Source organism: Zonotrichia albicollis, chromosome 3, assembly GCF_047830755.1.
Source record: "Zonotrichia albicollis isolate bZonAlb1 chromosome 3, bZonAlb1.hap1, whole genome shotgun sequence".
In the NCBI taxonomy this organism is placed as follows: domain Eukaryota; kingdom Metazoa; phylum Chordata; class Aves; order Passeriformes; family Passerellidae; genus Zonotrichia; species Zonotrichia albicollis.
The window spans coordinates 61,186,339-61,203,891 of NC_133821.1; the positions used below are offsets into that span (position 1 = coordinate 61,186,339).

Consider the following 17,553-nt stretch of genomic DNA (forward strand, 5'->3'; position numbering starts at 1 on the left):
GCTCAGAAACACTTGTCTGCTAAGTACTAATGGATTAACTGAAATTGTAACTGATGCAACAACATTGGATCGATTTCTCTTTGTTTCAGGTGATCAGACTTTAAGAATTTGGGATGTGAAAACCCCAGGAGTCAAACTTGTGATACCAGCCCACCAGGCTGAGGTCTTGAGCTGTGACTGGTGCAAATATGATGAGGTATAAAACCGTTCATCCCACTGTTTTGCTAATTGAACCCCTCTCATTAAATAGCAGGGGGTTTTACTACAACATTATTGCATCTTCTGTTTATGAAAACGTGCCTGGTTGCATTGTTGTTCTCATTCACTATTACATCTCTGGAAGAGCTTTGTTCTAAGAGATGGTCAGCCCAAGCAGATCAGAGATTTTGCTTAACTCTAGTGGGCAGAGTAGTCAAAAGTGGAAGACCAGTTTGTGTTTGTCCGTGCTCTTTAATTTACATACTGTGGGTGTCACTTCATTTATGATTTATGAATCTGTATTTTTTGATTTATCTAACTTTTGTATCCAACATATACATTGCTGCAATTTAGTAATTAAATTATCATGATATATCTTTGTTTTATGAAATCATCAGAACTTGCTGGTGACCGGTGCAGTTGACTGTAGCTTAAAAGGCTGGGATTTGAGGAACATCCGGCAACCAGTGTTCGTCTTGCTTGGTCATACCTATGCTATCAGAAGAGTAAAAGTAAGTTGTCTTTTATTTCCCAGTGACCATCAGTGAATTGTTACACAAATTTTTCTGGAAGCCAGTAATATTTTATGTTATCTAATAGTGAAGGAAAAAACCAACAGGGTGTTAGAGGGCTTGGGAGAGGGTTTGAGGGTTACTTTCAGCTAAATTATGAGGGAAATTTCAGATGGGGAAAACACTTCCCCTTACTCATTTTTAAATGATGCTTTTCTCTTTCTACACAAAGGGCCAATATTCACAGAAGACAAGATACAAAACACATTGCGAATATATACTTTTGTGTATACAAAGAAATTATTAATGCATTCAAAGGGATTTTGAAACTGTATGCATGAAAGGCTACAGATGACTTCAGTTTATCTGTGTAGAGCTAGAATACCCACCAATAAGAATTTGCTCTCAACACGCAATGACATTTTCATCATGTTGTATGAAAATATGTATCCAAATATCTTTTTAGGTAAGCTCAAAAACTAAAACTGTGTTTCAGTGGGAAACATTGAAACTAGCAAAGAGTGTGGGAGTATAATACATCAATATCAAAGTCTCCTGGAAAAGGAGATAGTTCCTAATTCTTTTAAAGCCTTTCTGGAACAGGTATGTTTATTAATATTTTCTAGGAAAGAAACTTTTTCTTGCAGAAGAAGTTATCCTGGGTTGGTGTTTTGCTTCACATTGATTTGTTTCTAACATATTTAGAAGTTACTGTGCTTAGTTTGTAATTTGTCAGAAAAGGGTGTGATTCAGGTAGTTATTCTGTATCACAAATCCTTTTCATGGTCAGATAACATGAGGAGCACCTGCTCTCCTTATCCCTGCTACCCCTGGTCTGCTCTCCTCACTGGTGATTGATGCTGAGTCTTTTTTTTTCTAATTTAATGCCTTCATGACTATTCTCTAATCTGGCTCTGTGAAATATTTTTCATAGGAGAAGATGCATCCATGTGCATAGGAGGTTCACTGAGAGTACATGGCTTCTATTCCATCCTACCAGGCTTTCATTGCTTCCATTTCAAGACAGCCATGGTCCCTGAGCACATAAGATATGACAGTGTGGGGCAGCCCTTCGAGGTGGTGCAGTATCTCCACTTGTGTGGTGTAACTCACCAGTCACAGTGAGTTGAGAGAGAGGCCTGGATGCTGCGTCTATAGAGGCAGCTGCCTCTACTGATATCCCTTCCCCTGTGCTGTGCTGACACAAGCGATTGTGAAGCTGCAGCTGATGGCTCTGACTGAAAACCCTGTCCCTGGAAGTGACTAGTTTCTGTCTGGATCATTAAACTGTTTCAGTTTGTTGCTCAACCACACAATTGCAAGCCTTGACACAAAGGAGGGGTACAGGAGCACGCAGTTTGAAGTGGAAAAGAAAGTGGAAACCACAAGTCTTGGCAGCAGATCTGAGGCTGGCAAGGAATTCTACCCAAAACAAAACTGTCAGGATTCCTCAGATTTTTTATGGTCTTTCACTGCAGTACAGGGCATTATCAGAGCACTGAGGTCATCTGGAGTCCTTTTTGGGTGATTTTTGAGGTTGGTGCATTTGATCCTCACGTTCTTAGCTGGCTTCAATATCTTACACTGAAACACAGTTATAGTTTTGAAATTTACCTAAAAAGATATGTTGGAGTCAGGATGGATGATGTGGTGGTATCTAAAATTGTGCTATCTTACAGCTAAATTGAACAGAATTTTCTCTTGTAGCAGAAAGACATTATGCAAATTTTTTCAACTTACATGTGTAGTACTCTGCCAAGTATTTTGATAGGGTTTGCTTAGGTAAGTTTCTAGGATACTTAAGGTTAATGATAAAACTTTGACAGTATGGTTTTGCTTTATCTTAAACTATGAGAACATGCAAAGGGGGCTTATGTAAAGTGTACCATTGTTTTTTGTTGCCCATCAGATTTCTTCCCCTCTAGTATTCATTTTCCTGGGGTGCAGAACCTGTTTTGTTTTGGGGTTTTTTTCCCCTCAAAAAAAATTGCAGGAAGTCTGCAGAGGTTCAAGTTCCAGCATGCACATTCCTCAATTCTGCTATAATAAAGAGTCAGCAGACTTCGGTAGCCATCAACATACACTGCTCTTTGGACAACCTGAGTGGTTGTGGCAATAGCCTAGACTTAACTTTTGACTTTGTAGTTGCTGTGAATAATATTAGAAGTCTTGCAGGAAGACTTAACTGTGAACCACAGTGTGGGGGACCTGCATTTCAAACTCAAGTTATGTCAGTGGCTTGTTGTATTTCTTACTGAGAAGTACAGATTTTAAATTGGAAACTGAAGGTTGCAAAAAAACTAGAGCTGAGATGAATAATTTTTGATTAACTGCATCTTTCTTATGCTGCAGTTGTTAGACCAGTCTGCAAGAGTCCATGGAAGAGTGTATCCTGTAAAATGCCCTGTAGGAGAGGGGGAAATCATGAAGTGATGTTACATTGCCTTCAGTTTTTCCACTTATCTCCAATTTTCCCATTTGTATAAATAATTTCAAAATTGTGGGGATATAGAATAATGATGGTAATATATCTTATATTCTCTGCAGCATGGCACAGATTTTGTCTCTCTGAAAATAATTAACTGGTCACATAGCTGGTTTGAAACTTGATTTACATAACAAGATGAAACTTAGTCTATTAGCCAAAAGCAGAACTTAATGACAGTTTATATGACTGTTCCAGAACTTCTTAACATTACAGCAGAGTTATTTGGTACTGCTGTAATGAAATCTAAGCAAAACAGGATTTCACAGAGCAGTCCTTGTGATTATTAATTCTATGATGCTTTGTAATTAGAAGCATGGGGGTGAAATACATTGATGTAGTCTGTTTTGTTGCAGCATGTGATATGAACCAAAACGATTTAAGTAGTTAAACTTTGATAACTTGCTGCTTACAGTAAGCCTGTATGTGTTCACAATGTTTTAACTTTAAAAATTGTTTTGTTTTCTTGCAGTTTTCACCATTCCATGCAACTATATTGGCCTCTTGCTCCTATGATTTTACTGTAAGGTACAGTATTTTCTCTAACTGGATAAAAACAGAAAAGTGATCTATTTTAATATGGCTTGCAATAGAAAACAGTTCCAGAGTGGATATACTGGAGAGCAGTTAATGTTGCTGTCAGATGCTTCATAAGCTATGTTGAAAAACACATGGGTTTGTCACTTAAAGCCCAGCTCAGTCACTCTGCTGAGCAATATCTGCTCTCTCAGATGTTTTCTGCACTCCTTTTCACATCACTCTGCTGAGCATAGTTGCATCCAGCTGGGATAATGTCTGATAAGAAGGTAATACCCTCTTAAATTAAATTAGTTAGGTGAGTTCATGTGTTTCTGTGGCACATTTTTATTTAGGCTTTTTATGAACAATGTTTTTGTCCTACCAGTATCTGAGGAAGCTTTAGTAGTGTTCCATAGTGTGTAAGCTGAATTTAGACAGCGCCTTCTGCAAGTTCCCCTGGTTGCTCAGTATATCTGATACTGCTGAGGATCTCATAGTACTGTTGTTTTAAATTTAATTTAAAGTCTTAAGTAAGTTTGATTTGATACTGGGATTTCTCTAAGATACATGGTATCACAAGTCAATGCACTATGAAATATTCCTGAATACTTCAACCAAATTGTTTGATATACATTTTAATTTTCTAACATGGACTGAATGTAGTAAGCAGTACATTAAGAAATGGGAGAAGCCCACTTGCCTCCATAAAGGACTGCAAAGTTATCCCACTTGTCCGCATCATCTCAAGTAATGTCACTTCTGGTTGTGTCCTAATTGGTCTGACAGCAGACCTAGAGAGGTTCTGCTGCCAAAGGGTTCTGTTGCTAATTCTCAATGCCTGTATGCGTTGCCAAATCATAAATCTATCTGGTCTTCTACTGTAGCATCATATAAAGTTGCATCACGAAGTTAACCCATTGAGCATTGAAGTGACTTGATTGTGCTGTCATGCTCTTCCCCTTTTTGACACCAGTTATATATCCTTCAGGTTTGGTGCTAATGTGCTTCATGCAGTACTGAAATCTAGAGCAATTTCAGCTCTGACATTTTCTTATGTGAAAATTGTCAGAAAAGGTGGAGAGAGCTACTGGCTCACAAAGCATCGTGTCTATAAATGTAGAGCTTGGGGACCTTTTCACAAAATTCACTCTAGGCATAATTTTTCTGCTCAAAGATTTCCTTGTCATTACTAAGGGGAGACAGCAGACTTGAAGAGATCAAATAAAGATTTTTAACAGTTTTCTAAAACTGTTGGATTTGGTATGAGTGAACAAACGACAGAGAAGGCCAGGTGAAAGTCTTTGGAAAAGGTGTCACAAGTAGAATATTCTGTATAACGGAGGAAAATTGTTGCCATAAGAATTTGGGAACATCTCTTTTAAAGGCTATATTGTACCTCTACCACATAGGGTCATTTTACTGGGTGCACATAGGCTCCACATGTACATACATGCACACATCCTGTCATATGTGCACATCCATGTACCCCACACACACATGGATGTGAATATATGCACACATACATGTATGTTTCAATTTAAGAATAAAAATCCTTGATCAATGTATAAAAGGTGGAGGAGAAGTAGGGATTCTAGTACATGGAATTAATTATGGATCTTGTTGAATCTACTCAAGGCCTGTGACATTTTAGCCCCATTTGGTGGGGGTTGCTGAATTTTGATTTGTAGAACAGCATGGTATGGCAGCCCCTTAAAAACAGATTCATTGCAGTGTTATTTTAATAGCAGTTTATGATATTGTTCATTTATATTCTTTGGTGTGTCTGTTTGAAGCTCAGAATTACCTGAAAGCATTAGTTTATAGTAGATAACAGATACAACATAGTGTTGGAGCAATCCTTTACTGTCAGAGTTCTGTAATCTTAAAAGTTACTGAAGCTTTATAGTTTAACTAAACAGCTGCAAGTATTAGTTCAGATTATCAAACTACCATGTAGGAAGCAGGGGTTTTATTTATTTCAGGTCATACAGCTAGTTTGGCACATAATCACGACTGGTTATCTAAAAGAAAAAAATAGGTTGAAAACAAAGTTAACAATGCTTAGCTTGCTCCTTTGCAAATAGTATAATCATGGAATGTGAGCACTGTAGTCAAGATACTGAGAAGAAACCTAGTTCACAACTTGATACTGGGAGCTGAGAAAAAGAGGATGAGTATGTTGATTTGAACTTGAGTTTTTACATACCTTGGTATAATGATTTATAATGCCTGTCCAGTAAATGCTTCATTCAGACAAATGTTTTCTGTACCATTTCCTTACTCTTTGGAAGAGTTCAGAAAAAATGTAGGCTAAATAAAGAGCAGATTGAACACAAATGAATCATTAAAATGCCAGGAAATACACAAAGTACTGTAATATTTCCAGAACTACTTTAGGTCTGCATGCATATTCTTAAATGCTATCTCTGTCAAAATTCAGTTTGGAAGAACACCAGTGTCATCTTTTACTGGAATCACCATTTTGTATTTTTGGACTCTTCCATATAAAGAAGAAATCTTGGTGCATTAGTCACAGACAGTGCTCACCAAAATCTAAACAGAAGAGCTGATAAATTATAGAGCTTCATTAAGCTGGTATCAGGCCAGAGCTTGGATCATATTCACAGAAGCTTATCCCTAAGGCAGAAAGGCAATTTTTGTTAAAAGTTGTACTTTTATATTGGACATCATCTCTGCAACACACTGTAAAGTAAACCACTATCTCCAGCTCTCCATCACTATGTCAAGTTTAGCAACTCAGATCACAAAGAAATCTTACAGAATAAGGCTGATCATAAAGTAGACTGTGTTTCATTTCAGCTAGGTATCCTTACTATCCTTGTATTCTTTTTCTGTTATTTTCCTTCAAGGTGAAAAAAGTGGGTGTTTGCTCACTTGCTCTTTTTTTCTTATTTTCCTCAAATGGAAAATGTCCTTCTGTATCCAAAGTGCTTCATAATGTTGATACTTCACAGGAACTATAATGAAATAATCTCTTCAGAATATTAGTGTGTAAATAGTTAGATGTTCCCAGTTAATGCCTGAAGTAACATCATTGCCCTGATCAGCCTGTATCCAAAAGTAGCTTGACACTAAGCTCTCCTCTGACAGTTTTTCTAGTTTTCAGGAAGAACTTTTACAAGTCAGAGCAGGAATTAGAGAATAGGAGCAGGGGGATGAATTGTGTGACACACATGTAGTAAACTGGCACTGAGTTCTGTGTTGCCCTTGAAAGGTTCTTGGCTTTATACATCCACATGCTGCTGTGACTTGTGTCTGGTGTGGTTGTGTGTGAATGCTAGCATTAGTTGTTGAATGGGCTTGTATGGAAAGCACCCTCTAAACATCTGCTTCACACCCACCTGAAAATACTATGTATGAAGACATCATCTAGCCTAAGAACATTAGTAAAGCTTTCATGAATGAATATTTATCATAAATATTTTGTTTTCTTACCCAGAAGGATGTAGACTTGATGAGTTGTTCTTTGTGCTTCCATCTGTGCATTTTCATAGAATCATTTCCTGGAGTAGCTTTTGAACCTGTTGAAAACTTAACTAGATTTACCAGGAAACTTTAGTCTAAATGTACAAAACTTTAAACTTTTACAAGTTTAATGGAAACTCATGAGCATGCAAGAGAAGAAACCCCAAGTACTGCCTTCAGGAAGGTGAGAGACGTAGCATGAATTCACCACCACAAGTAACCTTCCTACTGATCTGCTAGCTCCTCACCATGCAGCACCAGGGTGCCACAGCACATGCATTGTACAGACACTGGACCTGGAATGATACTTGCTGCCTCTTTTTTCCCAACCAGTAGTGAAGGTGCAGGGACACTTGGTAAGGGTAGAGTGGGGATGAGGACAAGGTAGAAGATATCTATATTTGGGTTGGTAAAAGTGAATTGGTCAGGGAGCATGAGTCTTTGTGACACTGCTGTGGGTGGTACAAAGTACAAAATCCATAACTTGACAGGCTTTTTCTCTTCTCATAATGTCTTGTTCAGAATAAGCAGTCCGTTTACAATACATGTGCAGCTTATGAATTGCATGCCAGGTACATGTAAAACAAAGAAACTGTAGAGAAATGAGGTAGAAGTTATATTTTTAACAATTTCAGCCTTAAAAAGTTTAAGAAGATGCACTCATACAGGTTCTGTGGTTTTGTGATCTGTGCAGATGTGACTGAAGTAGTGGCTTCATACATAGTATAGGTAAAAATAAGTTAAAGTGACACACCTATGGTTGTACAGGCTGTACAAACCTGTAAGGGACCCTAAAAGCCTCTGTGGTTGTCTGGCCTGTGTTTTAAGTTCATGCTGCTAACTCTGTAGATACACTTACAACTGAAATAATGCAAGCCCACCTACTTGTGCTGTGAGTACCCCTTCAGTTCGCTGTACAGCCTTCCTGCTGTGGTAAACAGTGTCTTATAAAAATTGCATTGCCCTCTCAGTCTGCAGAATGTGGTGGAAGCTGACTCTGAGGAAAGCATTGCTGTCACCATGGTGGTTTTGGAAGCTGTGCAATAGACCAGTGTTTCTCACTTTGGAGTGCAAAGTTGTTATGAGAACCATCATTAATTCAACCATTGATGAATGGTTCTCAGTCCTGACAATGAACATTTTTTTGAGCTTTCATTAGTAATTATTTATATATTAAAAAATGTATCAAAGCTTTTAGTCAGTCTGTTGAACTTGAACTAAGTTGCAGTATTCTTAATCTCTAAACTGCTTCTTTACAACATGACTCCATATAACAAGCACTATATTGTCCTGCTGTTTTTTAAATTGATCAAAAGGTCTTTTTACGTTCTTTATTCATGTAGATCTAAAGTTACCTCCTTTAATCATAGTTTTCAGTTATGAGCATTTGTCTTTCAAGAATTTAATATTAGAGAGCTCATGTGGAGGCTAACACTATTACTAAGAACTAACACTATTACTTAGAAACAAAAATATTTGTTTCCTTGCCTTCTTTTGAACAAATGTGGGAGGATGAAAATGCTGAAATGGTCTTTTGCTCCTCTCTCCTGCAAAATAAGTTGTTTATTTTAGCTCTCAGGTACTAGGAAAAAATTAAGAGGGTTGTTGCTATGGCATAGCCATTGTGCTGATACCACTCTCCTTGTTTATGAAGGAGATAACATCTACATATTAAACAAACTGACCCTGCTGGCTCCAGTGTTTGCTATTTTCCCTGAATTGGTTTGAACTTACAGTACTTCCACTGCAGTTGGTCTGATAATGAGCTGTTCTTGTTAAGTATTGTCACTTCCCAATAAAGGCAAGGCAAAGAGACCTCTATGATTGTTACAGAAGTAGTAAAGCATATAATTGACCCCTGTGTGAAAATGTGGGCTGTAGAAAATTTGATTACAGCTGACAGCCTACAAAATGTGCTGTGCTGTGCAGCCTGTGGACTTTTCTCAGTGGTATATACAACACAAGAAAGAGAATAAGTCTTTGTTCTGTGCTGGCATACAGGGTTTTGTCAGTGTGTTATGATCTGAAAGTTCTGTGTCTGAATCCTTTTTTTCATGGCTGAGGTGCTTTTACCTCTATTTTAATCCCATCTACTCTTACATCTCTCATACTTCCTGTTAGTTGCATTGATGGACAAGTGCATCTATTGGGACAGTAGCTGGGAGAAGTAGAGGACCTCAGAATTGTTATTTTCTAGGTATTTTTTAATAAGCAAGACTTGAAAGAAAAATTTATTTGAAACTCATGAACTAGTGGAATTAACTGTGTAAGGCAGCTGATCTGCGTAGTACAAATTTGTTACTAAATTGTAATACTAAATTCTGTTTTGCAGGAACACAGTCTCAAATTTGACAATGTGCATATGACTTAGATCTTTAATGATTGTGTAATTTTTATATAAATAAAGACCCTATAGTTAATGATGCCAAAAACTGAGAAAAATCACGAATTGTGCTAATATCTTTTAGGGATAAAATTACCCAGCCATCAAGAAATATAACAAGAATATTCTAGCCTACATTTTTTTCTTCTCTTAATGATGTCCCAATGACTGCTCCTTGGTGCCAAATTTGATCTCAGTTTCTGCAACAGGACACAAAGATGGCTTTGCCCAGTGGGGTTTAATTTATGCAAATCAGCAGATGGCTTTACCAGGAGTATGATTTGTTATGTTTCTTAAGTGGATGAGTTTGCTTTTTTAAATACCCTGGCAGCAATGGATTTGTCAATATCTTGCATTATATTTTTGAAGTGGCCTTTCAATTACTTTAATTGTGGTTTGTTTGATTTTTTTCCCCTTTCTCTCTCCCTCCTTTATTCTATCTATAGATTCTGGGACTTTTCCAAGCCTAATCCTTTGCTGGAAACAGTTGAGCATCACACTGAATTTACATGTGGTCTCGATTTAAGTCTTCATAACCGTGGTCAGGTAAGAGCTGGGAGGCATTTACTGTTCCCTTGCCTGTTATAGGCACTGTGGTCCTGGCTGGGCTGCAGGACTCAGATCCTGAATAAGTCACCAGATTGCAGTAAGCTTCTGGAAGTGAGTCTGGCTGAATGCTTATCAAATAAACCTCATTTCAGGTCCATTTTTATTGTGAAGCAGTTCCTTGCATTGGGTAGGAGAGGAGGGCAGAACAGACAAGATTGCAAAATCAGATAGCAGAAAGCCATGCTGAGCTCTGGGAAAATAAAGTATTTTGTTTCAGAAGGAAGAATAGTGGAGAAGAGTCTAGAATGCTGAACTGAGATACAGAGCTTTCTTCCATGTACTTAAATTGTCAAGTGAAATGTTGGTAGTGTCACACATGATGCCTAGACCTGGTTTGGCATACTGTTTAGAGTATGCCAAACCAGGAGAGGCTTAATCTGTGGCTGAAATTCAAAAACCCTCAGCTATTAAAGTGAAGAAGTAGAACTTATTTTATCGGTAGCCCTTATTTATGTACTGGTTCTGTAAGGATCCCCTCTCCTTCTATTGCTACAGTTGTTTCTGTTTTGTAAACAGATGATTCTTTCTTTGTAGTGTGAAATGATTTTTAGACAAGAAACTTTGTAAAACAGAAGTTAATTTTTTACTTTAAAATGAGAAAGCCTTTAGTTTTCCACACAAAAATTACTGTCAAGATATGAACTGTTGCTAATGCACTATTTAACATGCCAGAGATATAATCTACATCCAGATTTATCTCAAATTCACAGTCAAATGATTTTTTTTTACCCCAGATAAAAATTGTAACATCTGCATTCACATTCTGTTTGAACAAAGCAAATTAAAACCATTGTAATTTCTGCTGGTAAAAGGACACAGGAGAAAGGTGTAAGTTTAGCCAAATACTTAGCTTACTGCTCATGGAACCATTCTAGCTAAATGATAGCTTGATGGGTTTTCTGTATGATTGGTTGTTCCTTAAATTCTGTTGCTTCAGTGGGGCTGCAGTTACTGTACACAAGGCCGTGCTGTGAACATGGGGGAATTTGTAAGGCTCAAAAAAGCTTTCAAGGTTCAGGTTATTTTCCATGAGTGCAAGGCAAGAATACTTAAAAGGCCAGTTGCTGGGGATGGAAACTTCATCCGAAGTGACTACACAGAGGTGATTGGGCTGCACTGGGTCCAGAGGGGGTAGCAAGCATAGCATAGTGCATTTAGGCTTCACAGTCCCACATGTGCTGAGCCCAGCTCAGTTTTCTGTGGAGTTGGTGTGGGTTTGCTGTTGGTCTGAATGAAGAAAGAAGATTTTTTTCTTTCATTTTGTATTGAGGATGTGATTAGTTTGACTACAAGCCCATCGCTTCATGATAGATAATGAATTGAAAGAAAAGCGCACATGCACTTTTACATTGAAAAAAGGAAAATGTTGGTGTGCATACCCATCAACACTAGGACATTTGTGCATTCAGGTATCTTCTTGTCCCACACAGAAATTCTGCAAGTCTGATGTTGGACTTAGTGCACAAAATCTATAAATCTGGGGTACATATCCATATTTACTGAGTGCCAATGTGCGTTCCAGACAGAAGTTTGGCATTTGCAGCAGCTTTGATATTCCTCTGTTTTTTTCCATTGAGTTGATTTAATGTATTCAAAGGGTTGGATATCACAGCAATGCAAATTGTGAATGGTTTTTTTTTAAAAGAAGTTTAAAAATCTGTGATAAAATTAAACTCTCACTAAGTTTAGGAGTGAACACAAGGGAAACATAACCCCATTTTTATAGGAAGACCCATGGGATATCACTTTGAGTATACTTTGTTCAGCCCTGAGTAGTACATGGACCTGTTGGAATGAGTCCAGAGAAAGGCCATGAAGATGATCAGAGGGCTGAAACATCTCTCATACAAAGACAGGCTGAGAGAGTTGGGGTCGTTCAGCCTGGAAAAGACAAGGCTCCAGGAAGACCTTGTAGAAGCCTTCGAGTACCTAAAGGGATCCTCTGAGAGAGCTGGAAAGGAACTGTTTAGAAGGATATTTAGTGATAGGGCAAGGGGTAATGGCTTCAAACTGAGAGATCATTGGTAGGTATAAGGAAGAAATTCTTTACTGTGAGGTTGATGAGACACTGAAACAGGGTGGATGGAAGTGTTCAAGGCCAGGCTGAAAGGGACTTGGAATAACCTGGTCTAGTGAAAGGTATCCTTGTGCATGTTGGGGGGAGGTTTGAACTAGATGATCTTTAAGGTCCCTTCCAGCCCAAACCATTCTATGATTCTGTGAGCACCTGCTGAATAGTTGCTTCCAGTATGAGCCCTTGGAGTCTTTCCCTGGCTTCTACATCCATCCAACAAAGATTATTTGCTTAAATTTTGTGCTGCTGTTTCCAGTAAGTAGGTTGTCTTTATGTCTGTTCTTTATAAATCAGATGATGACCTCCTTTATTTGTTTTCTTCATTTATTTGCATGATTTGTGATTTTCACTGTTTGCTTTATAAGGAGTTATGACTTCAGATTTGAACTGCTTCTCTCCTCCAGGGAGAAAGAGAAGGATCCAGGGAGAATGCAGGGTATTTTATTTATAATGTAGAAGCTATTCATTTATGCTCAAATTAAGTATCATTCTGGTCATTAACCTTTGCTTTCGTTCTTAATGATATCTTTTGTTGTCTAGACAGATTGTTTTCTTTGGCTTTGCACAATGAACTACAGCATTTTTAAAGCATTTTTTTACACATCAAGGAAAAAAATTATATGCATTATTGAAAGTGTTCAGAATAGATATTGTGATTAAGTAGCTAGTAATCTAGGAATTACAAGACATTCCTGTGGAACTGATGGAACTTTGAACAGAACCCTCAGGCAGAGAGGTACAAGCTGGTTCTTGTGCTCAGGGAGGCAACGTGGAAAAAAATCTGGTCACAAAGAATGTGAAGAGACCCACTAGTATTGGCTAGCTGAAACAGTAAACTCTTTTGTGCTTAATTAAATATTCTAGTATCTATTTTGGAATATCTGCCTCTATGTAAAGTAGGTGTTTTTTGAAAGCTTTGAATTTTAAGAATCAGATATTGTTTGGTTTGGGGTTTTTTTCCCCCCACCATAATGTTAGTATCAGATTCATAGAAATTTGACGCAACAAACAAACTTTCAGGTGCATAGAAAAATGTGCATTTTGCAGTGCAAAGCATTAACAGAAATGATCCTTATGATATTCAGTGTATTCCTCTGTTAAACTGCAAGTCCTGATGTGAGAGTTTGCCAGGCATGTTTTCCAGGAGAAAATATTCCCAACTCCAGTTTTCAACCTCGGCACACATGAGAACAGTGACAAGACCCTAAGCACCAAAAATCTGTTAAATTTGTGATGTTGTATAGTATTAAGAACTGAGAAAGTCTTTTTACCCTGTCAGCAACATTAAGAGTATGCAGTTTTTAAAACCAGATAGTTCTTTCCAAAGTTTAAGGATAAGAAAAACAACTGAAGTTTGCTTCCCTGTATATGCACTAGATTGACATAGGATGTATGTAGGGACTAAAAAATGGTTATCAGCCATAAACTAGTCCTTGTTTTGGGCTGGTAATGCTAGACCATGTAGTGGAGTTGTGCTCTGTATAATAAAAATATCATATTCCTTTAAGCCATCTCTTCCTGGGATTTTGCTGTGTTGCATTCATGTTTACATGCTGTAGGTTACTTCCTTTGGTGTTACTTGTGCAGCTTCATTTAAAAGCAGCCTTTTTCTTCTGCTATAGGTTAAATGCCATATGGGAGTAATGAATATCTTCAGGCAATTCATTAATGACACAGATAAAAGTACAGATCCTTTAAACATTCCCTTCTTGACTCGATTCTGAAATGATTTCCATAAGTATGTAAAGAATGGAAAATACATATGTATAATGAATTTCTTTAAATAATGGACAAAAGATACCCAGCCCTTTCTGTTGCAGTTCTAAAACAATTTTGTGTAACACAAGTGTAAAAAATCCAGACACTAATTTTGTCTGAAAATCTTCTTTAGCTACACCTCACATCTGTTCTGAACTCTGTAACACAGGCCGTAGAAAGTATAAATTAATGATTTCCATTGAGTCAGGGTTTCTGTTGTGCTGCTGAGAACAGATTAAGTATCTAATGGGAACAGGAGAGGAATCTTTAAATTTCTCTAGACTTCTGTGCTATGAACAATGCCATTCCTAAACTGTAAGGATGCATAATTTTCAGTGGGAGTGATGGCAAGTGGTGGAGGGAGCACTTGGTATGTGAGAAGCACATTAGACACCTGTGACATGCCAGATCAGAACAGGACTCCACAGTGTACTGTGCTGAGATGCTCCTTTTGGAAATTAAAAATGTTCAGCTCCAAATGAGAATGAACCAGGTGTCAGTTCTGTAGTTCAGAATCATCTGTTATCTGAATGCTTGCTGAAATCTAGGTTTTAGAGTAACTTGTGTATAACACAAATAGTGATCACTTAGGATTTGCTTCTCCTGTGATTCTACTGTGTGTTTGGATCATAATTGCTCTGCAAAAAGGCAGCTGTCTGTGTAAATAGCTATTTCTGTCAACAAGTTTGGGAGAAAACTTGGTTTCTCTAACCTTCTGGCTGCAGTTCTCCTCCCCATCCAACCTGGTGGGGTCAGGGTGAGTGAGCAACAGCATGGTACTCTGCTGCTGGCGGGGATTAAACCATGACACACACACAGCACCCCGTATTATGGAGACAGTGGTGGCACCAGTGTGGTACCCGTGGCTCTTGTGCTCTGTGCTATACTGGCTTTGTGATTTGGCCCTCCTGAACTTCCGCTCTCTTCTTCCTAAAGCTAAAGTAGGGTGTCACCAGCATGTTCTGCACAACCACTGTCTGCTCCTTCCCTGCACCTGGCCAGTGGTACTTAGAGCTGAGAAGAGGTGCCTGCATTGTTCTGCTGATCCAGTGAAACTGATGGTATCCTGAGTCACTAAAATTTTAAAGCTGTAATTCCTTACTAGCTGGAGGGAGGCCATGGCCAAACTGTATACGCTTGACCTGCATGCCCTGAAGGTAGCTTGCAATCTAGTTCTAGATTCATCCAGCTTTATGGGGGAATTTTTGATCATTGTCAAGTTTTGGTGTGCAGGTTTGTTTCACTCATTTTCTTTGTGCAGCTTTTGCAGTGTGCTGCATTTGCTGTGCCAACACAGGAAAAAGAAGGGACAGGAGGGGCTGCAGAAGCTGGCTTAACCAGTATAGCCAAATATAAATGCAGATGGTGTTTTTAGTAAGGCTGTTTGGCTATGTATTTTGCTGTTCATTTAAAGTAATTGTGGATGCTCAAGAGGCCCAGAAATGTTGATTGTTCCATATAAAAGTGGAGTTACATCTTGTGGAAATGTACAGAAGAACAGATACTGTCTGCTTTTTTTTATTTTGATCCCTTGCTCTTTTCTTCTACACTTAATTACTAAGGACCTGATAGCTTCCACCCAGCTGTTGTGGCTATGCCACTGCTATAATTATAACATTATCTGTACTTCATTTTAGTCTCTCCTTATGGTCCTTCTCTAGGATGCTACTGAAGTTATTCAGCTTCTTTGAGATAAAAAGAACCTACTTACTAAATTTCAGAGTGGATTTTTCCATAAAATATGAGATTTCACCAACTGCAAGTGATAAACCAATCTGAACACCTTGCTGAGTTGGAGGGGCCAAAAGGAGATATTTTTTAGTGGTGCTTACTGTATGTCTTTCCCAAACTGTGAAAATTAAACTTTCACTGTGTAAGTCAAAGCCAGGCACTCATGAGTAATGGTCACTATTTGCCATGATGAGCAAGAGTTTCTTGGTGTTTGGAAAAGTTTCTGTCAGGTATCACAATTTTGTAAAAGCTGCAAGTGCTTGGAGAGGAAAATAAATTTTGATACTGAAGTACTGGGGAGGATGGGAGACGGTGCTTTCTTACTCAGTAAATGTATTGCTTGTGCATTTTATTTGGCGCAATGGCTCACAAATACTTGCTACTTCTGTGAGCCCCATCTTTTGCACTGTGTAGTGGATTCTCTTACTCTCCTGCATGACCAGTAAACATTTGAGAAGTCCCAGTGAATTGCACAAGTGAATCTCAGGGGAAGACAGCAGAATGATGCAGCTGTTACTGAAAATACTGTTTGGCTTATGATTACTTGTGATTGTATCCCAAAAGTAAGGAACTGAACTTTGAGCTGAAGGATGAATTTGAAGGTCAAATAGGGTCATTAGAAAACAGTTTCACTGGTAGACATTGACTGCATTTGGGGTCACCAAGGTCAGTATCAGCACAGAAAGGCATTTTGCAGTTCCAGTGTACTTTTTACAGAACTTAAAATTGACTTATCAATTAAACCAGTTCTTGGAAGTCTGAGTCTTCCTCCTAATTTTTAGAGTACAGAGGAATTGCTACCAAATCTGGAGATTTCAAGGATTTTTTTCTAACCTGCAACTCGCATCTCCATTTCCTTTACAACTTACTGATGAAAGCCCACTTGGAAGACTTGGATTCAGGAGTGTGTGGCATAACTTCCAAGTCATCTTCCCATTATCCATGTCAGAACAACAGAACAAATGATGAGACAGCTCTTGGCTTCTTAGATCAGTTCTTTATGATGTATCTCTGCAATGTGAAAAATAATGCCCCTCAAGTTTCTTATCTCTTTTTTTCCTTAAGAAATAAATGGATTTTTTAAGCAGCATTTGGAGCATCTGCTTCTGATAACTCTAATTTTAACCTAGACCTTTATAAGAAGTTCTGTTTTGGGTTTGTTTCATTTCGACTTTACTGGAAATAATAATTAAATCAAGTTGTATTTTCTCAAAAGTAAATTTAAAAAAATATTGGTGTTACTGAACATTGAAAATAAGAAGTTTTATTTGCAAACTCCCATCACTTTCAGTCTCATGTAAAGGTTGGCATCCTGCAGTGCACTCTGGCAACTGCTAACCAAACAGGACACAGTAGTGGTGGTCCAGATTTTCTAGAAGAAAATAGGTATTGAATGAGTTTAAACTCATGCATGATCCATTATGGACTTGACCAATTAGTTTTAATGTTCACCTGTGAAAATAATTTGATGAGTAGCAAACCTAATAGCTTGCTTTATCTTCAATTAATCTCCATCCCACAAGCTTAGAGGATGTTCAGAATCCCTCAAAAACATGTAATAATGATACAAATAGACCATTAAGTTATGTTTGAGAAGACACAGAAGATAAGAAACTATAAGAGGAAAGGAAACACAACTAATGAAAGTCAAGAACTGAATTTTTTTCTGCTGGCTCTTCTACAGAAAAAAAGAAAAGACAGATCTTGTTTGAAAATGGGATGGGGAGAAGCTGAGAAATGGGTCTCTCTCAGGCACATTTACATATTATCACGTGATACATTATGAGCACTCTGGAAA

At 38.0% G+C, this 17,553-nt stretch overlaps 1 protein-coding gene across 2 annotated transcripts in view; it reads left to right on the plus strand.

Moving 5' to 3' along the window:
* PEX7 (peroxisomal biogenesis factor 7) overlaps positions 1 to 17,553 on the plus strand; it is a 42,461-nt gene that overhangs the window by 18,404 nt on the left and 6,504 nt on the right. For both annotated transcript variants that reach the window (XM_074537614.1, XM_005489220.2), the window contains exons 6-9: positions 90 to 196; positions 597 to 710; positions 3,668 to 3,723; positions 10,030 to 10,129. In XM_074537614.1, the coding sequence (XP_074393715.1) occupies positions 90 to 196; positions 597 to 710; positions 3,668 to 3,723; positions 10,030 to 10,129 (377 nt within the window). The remainder of the gene's footprint in view (positions 1 to 89; positions 197 to 596; positions 711 to 3,667; positions 3,724 to 10,029; positions 10,130 to 17,553) is intronic.